Source organism: Caloenas nicobarica, chromosome 18 (genome assembly GCF_036013445.1).
Source record: "Caloenas nicobarica isolate bCalNic1 chromosome 18, bCalNic1.hap1, whole genome shotgun sequence".
NCBI lineage: Eukaryota > Metazoa > Chordata > Aves > Columbiformes > Columbidae > Caloenas > Caloenas nicobarica.
In genome coordinates this window covers 8,390,869-8,403,300 of record NC_088262.1, presented here as the reverse complement: position 1 = coordinate 8,403,300, position 12,432 = coordinate 8,390,869, and the positions used below count along the sequence as shown (strand labels likewise).

The 12,432-nt window shown below is 42.6% G+C and overlaps 1 protein-coding gene across 2 annotated transcripts; it reads left to right on the top strand.

The window, feature by feature from the left end:
- The first annotated feature begins 137 nt into the window (after positions 1 to 137).
- Positions 138 to 12,189, top strand: LOC135996060 (cytochrome b-245 chaperone 1). Of its 2 annotated transcripts, XM_065647767.1 has the most exons (8): positions 138 to 218; positions 814 to 923; positions 2,567 to 2,697; positions 3,881 to 3,922; positions 5,158 to 5,231; positions 6,342 to 6,438; positions 7,710 to 7,854; positions 8,434 to 12,189. In XM_065647767.1, the coding sequence occupies exons 3-8, from the start codon at positions 2,613 to 2,615 to the stop codon at positions 8,558 to 8,560; spliced, it is 570 nt and encodes a 189-aa protein (XP_065503839.1). In that variant the 5' UTR covers positions 138 to 218; positions 814 to 923; positions 2,567 to 2,612; the 3' UTR covers positions 8,561 to 12,189. The 2 variants fall into 2 exon arrangements, with proteins under 2 accessions (XP_065503839.1, XP_065503838.1); XM_065647766.1 differs by lacking the exon at positions 814 to 923 and having other exon boundaries at positions 139 to 218.
- The last annotated feature ends 243 nt before the right edge of the window (positions 12,190 to 12,432 follow it).

The window sequence follows — 12,432 nt, the reverse complement described above, 5'->3', positions numbered from 1 at the left end:
CTCGCACGTGAAACCCAAGAGACGGCGCAACCGGGCGGGGCCGTTCATTTACGCATGCCTTTGCCCTCACCCAAAATGGCCGCCGGCGCGTCCCCTCCTTCATCAGCCGCGCGTCGCGCCGGCGCACCCCAGCGGCCGCTCTGTGAGGCGGGGGGCGGGAAGCGCAGCCGCTGGGCCGGCCCGGCCCGGCGCGGTTCATTCAGAGCGTGTTTGTGCAGGTACTCAGGCGGGGGGGGCTAAGGGGTATCGATCCGTGAGGGGGAGCGCGATGTGGCGAGGGGCTGGCGGGGCGCCCCCGCCGAGCAGGAGCTCCCGAGGGGCGGTGGCGTTGGCCGGGAGCGACTCCCCCATCGGCTGGGCCGGGGGGGGCGGCCACGGGCGAGCCGCGCCTGGAGGTCTGGGGGAGGAAAAACGAGGCTTGTTTCGGTCCGGTCGGGACGCTGCGGGGCGTTTCCCCACGGGGATGCTGTGTGGGGGAGAGCGGGGGTGCCACGGGGAGGCAGGTGAAGAAAATTCACCCGCGCGTGGGCCTGACTCGGTGGGTGTTTGTTGTGGAACTCTGAGGGGCTCGTTCAGCCAGCTTTGGGTAGCTCACCCCCCCGAGAGCGCGGGGAAGCGTGTGACTGTTTGGTTTGCTGCTGAAGATCAGTTTAATGTCAAACCCAACAAATTCAAGCAAAATTAGCAGCCAGGGAAACACGCGTTCTCTCTTTGTAATCGTGAAATGGTCGCAGTAAAACTCTGATACTTACTTAAAGGCACGTTTACGACTTATTAAGTGTAACTTTAAGAGGCTGCTTTTTATTCCCTGAGGCACCTGTCTTGCAAGCAAGCGCCTCTGTAAGAGACGATGCCATTGAGTGTCCATCGTTAAACCGGACCTGGCATTTGCATGATTGGACTGCACCGAGTGAATATGGAGGGTGAGAGACGGCAAAGTTCGCGTTAATGGGTTTACCCGGCATGTACATCAGTTATGCTTGAAGCAGGGTGTGGTGGTTCTGAAGTGCACCCAGGTTTCTGCAGGGATCTTTATGTATTTGATACCTTGTTGATACTTGTAGGTTGCAGGCAGGAAAAGGCTTTGTATGTACGGAAATATTTTCTAATATGTTGAAAGCAACTCAGAGGAGTAATTTGAAAATTAAAATTTGATGCTCGACATCCGGAGGAGATGGAGTGTGTCTTACACATAAGTGGCTTTGTCTCTTTCCGTTTCAGATTCTCTCAGACGTTCTGCTAAGAGATTAAAATCAAAGTCATAGGTCTTTTTTTGTTTAACTGAAAAGACTTGACTAAATTTGCTTTATTAAATGGGGAAAAAAAAAAATCCCCTGGAGCTGTGTATCTAAACCAGCCAGTCCATGCAGAATTGCGGGAGTGTCATGTAGTATCTAAGAACAGCAAGATGACTAAAGGACTAAAAATCGTGTAGTTTTCTTCTGTAAGAGCCTGGATGTCCTTCGGCCTACTCTCTGAATGTTTTTCATGGTTATTAAAAAACTCGTTGAATGTTGCTGTTCTTCTGGAAGCCTGTTATCATGGGCAGCTGACAACAGCTTAATGCCAACCTCCTACAAACTCCTGTGGGCAGAAGAGTCTCGGCTATTGAGTGATTAAAGTACCAAGTCAATAGGAGTTGGTGTTCATTGCCTTTGACTGTAAAGGAGCTGTTGAATGCTCCTGCAGTCCCCACAGAGCTTTGCAGACACTGAGCTCCATCACACCCATCAGATAAGGAGATTTCCTTTGTAGAAATTCCTTCTGGGGAGGTCTGCTTGAAACCCCCTACCTTAGGTGGTGTCAAGGCTGTAACACACAGGCAAAAAAAGAAAAGAAAAGAAAAAAACAACCAAACAAAAACCCCCACACATGCAAAAGCAAACAAACAAACCCAACCCAACCCAACCAACACCATGCACATACACAAAACCAAACAAAAAACTAACAAAGAAAACCCAACTAGAAGATATCCTTGATTAAGGCCAGCTACACCCCTAAACCCTGCTAATGTTATGACACAATACTGAGCACATGCTTTCATTTCCCGTTTACTTTTACTGGATTGTGGTCTTCCTAATAACATGTGTCTCTGCCAGTCTGTACAAGCACTAAGTGGCTTGTCCATTCTCTGGTGACAATTCTGAAAGATCAGCTGGGTCCTCATACGCTTCTTGGATCTTGTACAAACCAGTTGTTATGCTTGTGCTGAGAGTATCAGCGTAGGATTGGGAGCACTGGAGCTCACGATCATGCCAGAATTCAAACAATTTGATGCTGTCAATAGTAAAATCTTGCTGAAAATGTTGCATGGGATTGCCCAGCTCTTACTGTTTTTAATTAGTACATGTTTTTTAATCTGTGCTGTTACCTTCTGTCTAGGTTGAAGGCATGGTCTTGTTGGGGAGAGACAAACGTACTTGTTGGAAACTCCTGGGTTTATTCTTGAGCTGGCTTGAAGATGAGAATGCCATATACGGCATTATGTGACACTGGTACTGCTGGGCTGGGATGAGATCAGCAATGATTCGAAGTTCTTACTTATCTTTTTTTTTTTTTTGTCCAGTGAGGTTTCATGAGTCAGACTGGGCTGTTGGGAGTTTCTTCTGAAGATGTACATGTTGGTTGAAAACCGCACAGGTTCCCATCTTCATCTGAAGAGGTCACCAGGAATCCGATCTTGGTCTCTTTTTGTTGGTAAGGCCATAATATTCCTCAGTCTATTTCAGAGCTTGCTTTAGGGAAATGGGGGGGCCACAGAATAAATTCCTGAAAGAGCCTCTAACAAAAGATGTCTGTCAGGCATTTTTCGTTCAGGAACAGAAATCATCAGGCTTTGAGCTTCTCTTTTAGAGTAGTCACTAAATGAGTCTGAAGCCTCCTCAGTGTGGTGGTTTCACTGTGAGACTGATGATTGTTTGGTCTGTCATCTGCAGAACCTCAGAGGCTCATGGACAGAATTTTAAGGGAGTCGTGAAAGATCAAGAAAATAAAAGTTTATTATTATATGCTGTATAGCAATATAAATGTGAAGCTTCTGAAGGGGGTGCATACTTACACTGAGAAGCATCTAGGTTTTCAGAAATGTAAGAACCCGCAGTGGAGCAATGCTGGGGTTGGATCTTGTGTGTGGTTGGCAGCAAACTCTTAACGACACTGTGTGTATGAAATAGGAAGTCATGCAGGGTGCTCTGAAAGGCGTCTGTTTTTAAACACCACCGAATATACAGAAAAAATGGAGTGGTACTTCGTAGGGCCACACGGAGAGAGCCAGTGGGGAAAATGCAGCATTATCCTGCTCTCTAGCTGAGTGGAGCCCATTGCAGTAACATGAGAAGTTTTTGTTGCTTTCAGTGGTGTTGTCTTGTCAAATTCTCATTGAGATGAGATCTTGGCAGTTGCAGCAGGCGCTGGGGCAAGAGGCACTTTGCTGCTTCCTCCTCAGTGGGGGAAAGGAGCCGGCGGCTCTGACACAACTTCACTGCAGAAGTTTTCTTTTGGCTGCACAGAGCACATAGAGGGGGGGAAAAATAACTGTAGTAGCGTTTGTGTGAGCATGCTCAGAGTTGTACTGCGCTCCAGAGGAAGTATGGTGTGCTGGTTAGATTGAGAGTCCCTCTGAAGTTTGGTTCCAGGTTCTGTCACCTTTTATTTCTGACCTCAGCCACTGTGCTTTTAGTATCTTTGCAGAATGGGAGAGGTTTTTATACTGAGTTCAGAGAAAAAAAATAACTGACTCTTTCATACAGTGATCAATGTTGCAATCACTTTTGTGCCTTTTTTAACAAGTGATGAACTTGTGAATATTCATGTTTTTCATCAGGGAATTTTAATGGATTGAGCTGCTTATTTGTCCTAATTCTCTCCCTTCTTATCCTAGGAATAGCCTCCATAGGCTTGGCTGCTGCTTATTATAGTGCAGGTAATGGCCTAGCATTTTTTTGAAGAGCTGTTTATTGCTTAATCTATTTTTCATGCTGATGACTCCTCTCTGCAGCTTCTCTCTGGCCTTACAAAGGCGGTGTAGGTACCTATTACACTTTGTGGTGTGAATATTAAAATCCAATAATAATTGCTGCCTGTGTATGACTTACCATGCTTTAATGCTCTATTTCTTACTCAGCCTCTTTCCATTTGCAGGAGTATTTTTAATAATGATATTTAGTACTCTGTGGCATTTTGTACTTTCACTGTGTTTTATAAATGTGATTAGCTAGTCCTCACAGCTCTCCTGAGAAGATGTAAAATAATTGTTTGCCACCATAATGAAATTATTACCTTGCCTTTGCTGGAAGTGCTCTCATCTTTGGAAACTGTTAAATCATCACTGGCAGAGATTACTCATAAAAATACCTTTAGAGAACAGACAGCTCCTGCCTGGCTGCCGCAATAGAGCCAATGGCACCAAATGCCAGATCTGTCCATCTGTGGAATTTATCCTGCAGGCTGGCCTGGGATTCTCTTGCTGCATCCTGTTAACATCAAATTTTAAAACTTAATATACTGCCAATATAATAAATGCATTTTTATTCTAAGAGCAAAGTCCAGTGAAAGCTACATGATACATCAGCTGTATCAGCTTTCTTAGAACGTTGCAACAGAGTTTTCTGAAACAAGACTGAACACAGTTCTGCTCTCACTAAAAGCCTCAGTAAGCAAATTGCTTAGGCTGCTATATGTAAACATTTCCAGGACATAAAATGCAAATGTTTGTTTGTCAAGACGGCTGACTGCTTCCTTATATAAAGAAACATGTTTGCTTCAATGAATTTCCATTGTCCCTCACCCTTCTCTGCAGCATGAATATTTGGTGGTTGAGAGCAGGTTGAAAGTTTTGTGGATGCCTTTCAAGATGCTTTTACTTCTAGGGAAGAGAAGGATGTGTAATGATGTTACAACCTTGCCAATAATCCATATGCTTACAGTTCTGCATGGTTTGGAGCCCAGCGTAGATTTGAAAAATATGTGAAGAGTTCCTATATATTTTATGCTGAGAGGGAGCTGTAGAATAGCTTGCATTACAACTAAAGGCAAAAATGTATCAGAGAAACCTTTTTTCCTTTTGTGCCTTTAAAGGGAGCATGCTGCTTTTAAAACTGTTTGAAGGAAAAGAAAAACCCCACATTTGTGCTTTTTTTTTTTTTTTTTATTGTTCAGACAGCTTGGCATGGAAGCTCTTCTATGTGGCCGGGTGTTTCTTTGTGGCAGCACAGAATCTGGAGCAGTGGGAGGTAAGATGCTGCATTTGGGAAATGATGTGCTGGTTCAGGAGCAGTTGGCAGGTGCTGATTCCAGCAGCCTCATGCACTTGCTCAGTCCAGACAAGTTACACTTTTGGTTTAGAGGAAACCCTTTGGGATTGCTATACTAGGACTGGAATTAGGGCAATAATTCTTGCACTACACAAACATGAAAATGTGAAGCTAAACATCCGAGTGTTTTTTTACGGGGAGACTTTACCCGAACTCTTTTGTGGCCTTTTCTTCCTCTTGCATAAAGGAGGGAGAAAGAACAGCAGGTTCAGCTGCTGCAACTTGATTTTGCACTTGCTGTTTCAGCTAATGACCATTAAATAGGGCAGCTCTGACCTGCCAGGCTACTCAGCTGTTTTCCACAGGGAAAAGAGTGGTGTTTGTGAGGCTGGTTTATAATTGTGTGGGTGTTGATTTCTTGGGAGCTGGACTGAGAGGAATGACCCATTATATGGAGGTTCTTGGGGACATAGTTTAGTGCCAGAGTTAGGCCAGTGGTTGGACTTGATGATCTTGAGGGTCTCTTCCAACCAAAATGATTCTGTGGTTCTGTACAGGCTTGTCACTGTACTGCCCCAAGTTGTTACTAGAATGATAACCCACACATACGAGACATTCTCTTTTCATTGACTGTCAGGAGTATTTTAAATCTAGTGTGGGCCTGGCCTGTGTAGCACAACACTGGAAGTTGGAGTTAATGAAAAGAGTAACTAGAATTACGTTCACCTTGTCCTTATACTGTTGGCCAAATGCACACACCCAAAGTGAAAATTACAGGAGCTCCAAGTTAGTGTTCAAATTTGATTCCAGACAAAGTTATATTGCATAAGGAATGTGGTAAGAGGGGCAGTGAAACCTGCTTTAACTTCCTTTTAGAAGTGATGCAGGAGACATGGTAAAGCCTGCGTTAAATCCCAGAGCAAGATTGTGATTTTTGCAGTCTTATAACAGAGGAATGTCTCTAAAATAGCTATGTATTTTTCTGTTACCCAGATTATTTTCCCATATAGCTATTTTTATTTTACTTTGAAGTATAGCTACTGGTGGTGTTTCTAAGAAAATCTTTACTTTTATTTTTCCATTTTACAGGAAGCTGTATTTGATAAGAAAAAGGGAACAGTCTGCCTAAAAACATTCAATCTTTATAAGAAAATACTGACCTTCTCAAAAGGAGGCAATGAACAAGGTGAGAAAGCAGTATTTGTGGTAGGATATATGTGATGGGCAGACAGAAGAAATGTGTATGTGCCTATTTAATAAGCCTCTCTGGAGTTCTGTATTCAAATCAGTCACATCTGTTTCCAGATCTGTTTTGTTCCCAAACAGCAGATGTAATAATCAGCCTCTTAAGACCCAAATGCTTTTTCAGGTTAGGTCGCTGAATGCATCTTGTTAGTTATTTTCATCCAAGGTAACTGGACTTACATGCTGCTTTCTGTAATAGTCTGAGCCATTTCTTTGGGATGTTCCTGTGCAGGTTTGTGTTTCCCTTGGCTAAACTGCTTTGCAGGTGGGACTGGTGGAAAAACTTAAATTTTGGGTACAGGAGTTAAGACTTCTATATTATAATCCGGCTTTGGTAGCAGGCAAATCTTTAGCTATCATGTGCAAGCAGGCATGTTATATCTCGCAGATATATAATATGCATTTAAACCAGCATATTCAGTAGGCTCAGCTTAATGCAGCATCTAATTTCTTTTGAGCTTCCTGTTGGAGTAACAGAAGTTGAAGTACAGGATGTGCCTGGGTTGAGTCATGGTGAGACAGAGCTCCATTGCAAACTGAAGTAGGATCCACTTCAGTGTCAGATTTTTTAATTTTTTTAATTTTTTAATTCTACTTGCTAGTCTAAGTCAAACCAACTCTCGGTATGGTGAGAATGGAATGTCCTTAAGCTGAATTAATTTTTAAACAGTTCATTTTGGAGATGGAAGATGAGATGTGGACAGAAGGATGTTTAATGTTTCTGAACTTTTCTTAGGGTATGTTCATATGTTAGGGAGCTGAGCATATCTCTTCCTGAGGGGTTATTTGGTAATATCTGTTTCAAGTACTGTTAATGTGGGGGTGCAGAGATCAGCAGGTGCTCTGAACAGTTAAACCTTTCAGTATTTGTTCAATCTTGGTAAACCTAACACCCATTTACCTATTCTGTACAGAAAAAAATAGTTAAAACTGTCATTAAAATAAGTGGGAAACATAAGTAATAAACTAATGGCCCCTGGTTCCTATGAGGCCGTTCGTTAGGACCTATACCAGCTGATACGTGCAGTAGTCTCTCCTCACCTGTTCTGCCTGGGTAGCTCAGCAATTATTTGCCATTACAGGGCTGCCCCGGCTGCATGGGATCGGAGTAATAGTGCTAGAGCAGAGTTCCAGTCACACGAGTCACTAGTGGCAGCACTCAGAGTTCACCGTTTGCTAATCGTCCACTTTGTTTTCTGCATCTGTTTGCAGTGGTGGCTCTGCTGAACGAGATCCGAGACGTGAACGTGGAAGAGGAGACAGTGCGGTATTTTGGGAAGGGTTACCTGGTTGTGCTCCGATTTGTCACTGGATTTTCACACCCCCTGACTCAGAGCGCAGTGTTCAGCTGTAGAAGGTGCAGTATGGACTTTTTAAAATTAAAATGTGTAAGGTGGGAAATGCCAGTCACACGGGTCAGCAATTGCCAACTATTGAGACTCTGCTCCATTTTCATACTTGCTGATATGACCTTGTGATACTCAGTTTAGCTTTTTAAAACCCTTTAATGCTTTCAGTTGCAGACATTTAGGTAACACTGTCTCCCATTAGGATACTCATCCTATTTAGATCTCTAAGATCCCTTTAGTGCTGCATGTCTGCTGTAGTTACTTGTACTAGCTCAGCTGTGCAATGGCAGAGGGGATTCATTCTATTTTGCAAACATGCAGTGTATTTGTCAGTTAATAGGGGATTTGTTTCAAGCAGCGAGAATAAGGAATCTTGCAGCAGGGACTGTGGGAAAAGGATCGATTTGTTCTGATGTGGAAGTAATGGCCTGGCTTGATAGGCCTTCAAGTGGGATGCTGTCAGTCACGCTCTATGCCATATGTTGACTGGCCCTTCAAACACTTATTTGCGGTAATTAGTGTGCCTGTTCTTGCCTTGTCAACACCACAGTTCCACTAACTCTTACATTATTTCTTCCTTTCCACAGCGATGTGCAAGCAGTTGCCAAACTCATTACTAGTTTTCTGGGACTGGACAGAGTAGAGAGCCAACAAGATCTCTCTCAGAGCAGTGAAACGGAGGGTAGTGATGCAGATGAACCACAGGATAAATAATAGTGGTCACCATGAGCTGAAGAAAGCAGAGGTTTTCGAGCTCTGGAAAGTATACTGATCGTTCTTCAGAAAAAGAAATCTCTCAGTCTTGACCCGGGCATTTCTCTATATGTGCATTTACAGCGGGAGGGATCCGTTGTAGGGCACATTTTTTAAACTGCTTCAAGATCTACCTTCCCAGTTCTGCTGTTGTAGAGTCCAAAGCAAATTCTGTTTTATTTGCTCCTTTGACTTCGTTCTTGCATGTGGTCATTGCTGGTTTTTGAACTGTCAGCTCATCATACTTGTCTAGGAATAGTTATTTATTAATGAATTGGTTTGAAATCATTTATTGCTTTCCCATTAATGGAGATACATCTGTAAACTTCCACTTAATGCAAACATCTGCTGCAGGTACAGTATATGAAATGTAGAAGAGCTGCATTTGTAACTCATAGCACAATGTTCTGAGGATTTTCTGGGAATGTGATTGAATATCTTGCTGAATTGGTTTTAAGCAGCTTAATATATGCAATTAGGTGATGCAGGATAGTGGCACTTTTATATTCCCTTCTATTTGCCATTAGTCACTGAAACATTAACTTCCACTGGTATCTGCCTTGGAATGGGACACATCAGGCTGATCAACTCATTACATTGTCGTAATTCTCTTGGACTTGTCAAGGAGCCATAAATAGTAAACAAAAAATGATCACTTGATGATTCCAGACCTTTGGGATGTCCTAGCTTGATCCTGTTCTGCTTAACTTCTGGGATATTCCCAGGATAGAATAACCTTTTTCTACACCTTAACATTTACTATTTTAGAAAGGAAGAAAAGCGCATCTGTTACTTTACGGAAAAGATTGATGTCAAACAACATGGCAGCCTCGATTTGCTTAGTATTTCCTCACTTGAAATGACACCAAAGTGCTAAATAATAACTTTTTTTAAGATAGCTGGGATAGACTGAATGTTTTACTCTAAGTGTGTACAGTGTCCTGTGTTCTGACCAATGGTTTCACAAATGGTTAGAATATCAATTTTCCAAGATATTTTGAAGTAAAAGCTACCTCTTAGTCAGCATGTTCTGTCTAGAACTAAACGTTGTGCCTGTATCAACATGTCAGTACAAGAAAAAAGTTGTAAATAGCTGAAAGTTCCTTCAGTGTGCTGAAACTGCTTGTATTAAAGGTCACTGGGCTTTATTTAGGAATTGTATGGTACTAAGACCTGAATTAGAAAATATTTACTCAGTTATTTCTAGGAGATGTGAATGGGGTACAAGATAGCCGTGTGGTCTGTGTTCACATTTGGCCAGCAGTAAATACCTTCTGGCAGCAGTTTCTTCCTGATTTAACCTGCCTTCTGTTTCAAAGCACTCTACTGCTACAGAAGAAAAAGCTTTCAGAGGATTTCAGCAGCAGCTCTGTCCCGTTGTGTGTTCCAGCTGTGTCTGAAACTAAACGCACACTTGTCTGACCAAAGAACAGGTTGTACCAAGATTTCACTTCAGCTGTTCAGACCCAGTGCGTGAGCTGTGGGACAAACGTCCATTGGAAAGGGTCACCAGACTGTACTGGGAAGGTGGCTGGTGATGCAGCTGGACTGCAGCACAGAAGTGGGTCTATTAGTGTTAAATAAGGAAATAAACTTGTAATCACATCAGGTGTAAAAGCAGAGCTCTGCCTGTAGACACACTTGTGAAGTCCTCTCATTTGGTGGGTGAATCACGTGCCTTTTAATCCCCACCCCATGTCATGGGAATTGGGAAGCTGCGATGTACAAATACGGGGAATTAGGTTGCAGGCAATTAGCTAAGTTTGGCCTTTATTCTGCTAAGAAGAATAATCAAACCTGTTTAAAAATACTGCAGGATATAACAGTGGAGAGATCTTCACTGAAATGCAGTCTAATATACTCCCCAGGTAATCTTTTTGGAGAGGAGAATGACATTGGGAATTTGGAGAATTTTGTTCCCCACTGTGTAAAATGAGAATGGCAAGTGTTCTGAGAACCTGCAGTAAGAAATACTGAAAGAAACTAGAGCGTTTAATGCTATAATGTAAGCAAAAGGGTTCAACGTGCAGGTACCTGCTGCTCTGTAGCAGGCTGTCCAAGGGAGTCCGTGGTATGGATGTGCATTCAATTAATGTTCTTGAGCCCACAGACACAGCCATGGATGAAACAGACAGAACTGCCTGCATTTAATCTTGGCTATACTGGGTTTCTCTTCTATTTTCATGAAAGCTAACATTCCGTGGAAATTCCACACTCTGGTTTTCCAGTTAAATCGGCTTTAGAAAGGTATGTCTAATCCTGCGCTGCATTGCATGCCCTGCTTCTGTTGAGCTCTTTTGTGCCGTAGCTTGTGCATTCTTGATGTTAGTAATGTATATACTTCGGTACTACGCAATATCACACAAAGACTAAAACACTGTAAGGAAAACTCAGAGTCCCTAGAAAGGGCAATGACCTATAGTAAGGTATAACGTAGCTTGAAATACATTCTGTGGAATAAGCTGCATTTTGAGTTGGGCCCAGCCTTGAATCCTGGGGTCAGTTTTCAGCCCCTCATGACAAGAAAGACCTTGAGGTGCTGGAGAGAGTTCAGAGATTTTTGACATATCCAGGTTTTCATGTTTTACAGTAACTGAGCATGGAAAATTAACTTGGAAATTATTGTTAACATGGCTCTTTGGTTATGGGAATGTCTGTGGACTCCTCAGCGATGTGATGCATCTTGAAGGAACCGTTTGGAACAGCAGGTGCCAACTCAGGACAGGTTCTGGTCTCTCTCTTTCCACTTGTCCTCTCTCTGATCCTCTTCTTGCGATCCTCTTCTTGCCACTTTTCACCATTTTGCTGAGGGCTTTTTTGGATGTTTTCCTCACTTTTCTTGGGCCTAGCATATCAAAAGGCCCAGTAAAAGTAGCCTTACATGTGCCTGATGTGAGGTGGCTTGTACTGAAAGGGATTATGTGAAAGACTAGCTTTGGTTAGGAAATTAAATACTCCTAGGAAAGTACTACAGGAGATGTGTGTTGTGTGTTAAGGTTTTTGCATCTCGGATTGTTGTGTAACTTGAGCCTGGGCGGCTGTAGTTTGACTTAAGATCTTTTATGCACATGTTCAAGTAATTTTTAAGTTAGATCTAGTGCCCTGCTCCGTAAAGGCAACACTTCTAGTGTGTCCTTTACCAGAACCGCATCACCAGTGCTGTTTGGCGGGCGCTGCAGCTTCAGCTTGAGTAGCAGGTTTGGAGTTACTTGTGTGTATGTGGTTGGATGAGATCACAGCCGGAACCGTCACGCTGAACAAAGGCTGGAGTGCATGTTGTACAAAGGGAGAAAGCTGCATAATCTAAGCTATAATCTAATATTCTGATAGCTCACAAAATGAGATATTCCAGTAACTAGGTTCAATTGTGCACATCTCAAAATTCCAAATATTTATACCACAGAGCTGAGATCTGACTCTTGTGCTGTATTTATGAAGTTACACAGATACCAAAAACTAAGCTGGTTTACATAGTAAATAAAGAGTGCTAGTTCTGACACTGCAATACATTGCTGAGAAGCAAAAATACTGCTGGAAAAGGTTTAGAAATTGCTTTTCCACTTGAAAATTGTAAGTAGAATTTCACCAAGGCCTTGTATATTGTCTTTTTTTTTTTTTTTAAATCAATTGATAAAATCAACTTGGATAACCTGTTTCATGTCACTGTAGTCTTTTTTTTATTGGTTTTAATCAAAAGGTATTAAAATATTGATGGTAGTCTAAATTACCACTTGGCACAGATCTGCTGAAGGAGTTAATGCGGGGAGGACAGAGAACAGGAGGCCCCCATGTCCAGCTCCTTGCTGACCCTGGTTTTGCTCTCTTGTAGTGAT

Bases quoted from the DNA above. Each gene is read 5' to 3' on its own strand.
- LOC135996060 (XM_065647767.1), top strand. From the start codon at position 2,613: ATGTACATGTTGGTTGAAAACCGCACAGGTTCCCATCTTCATCTGAAG. The intron at 3,923-5,157 runs GTAATGGCCTAG...TTTATTGTTCAG, and splicing joins TGCTGCTTATTATAGTGCAG to ACAGCTTGGCATGGAAGCTC. The intron at 5,232-6,341 runs GTAAGATGCTGC...TCCATTTTACAG, and splicing joins AGAATCTGGAGCAGTGGGAG to GAAGCTGTATTTGATAAGAA.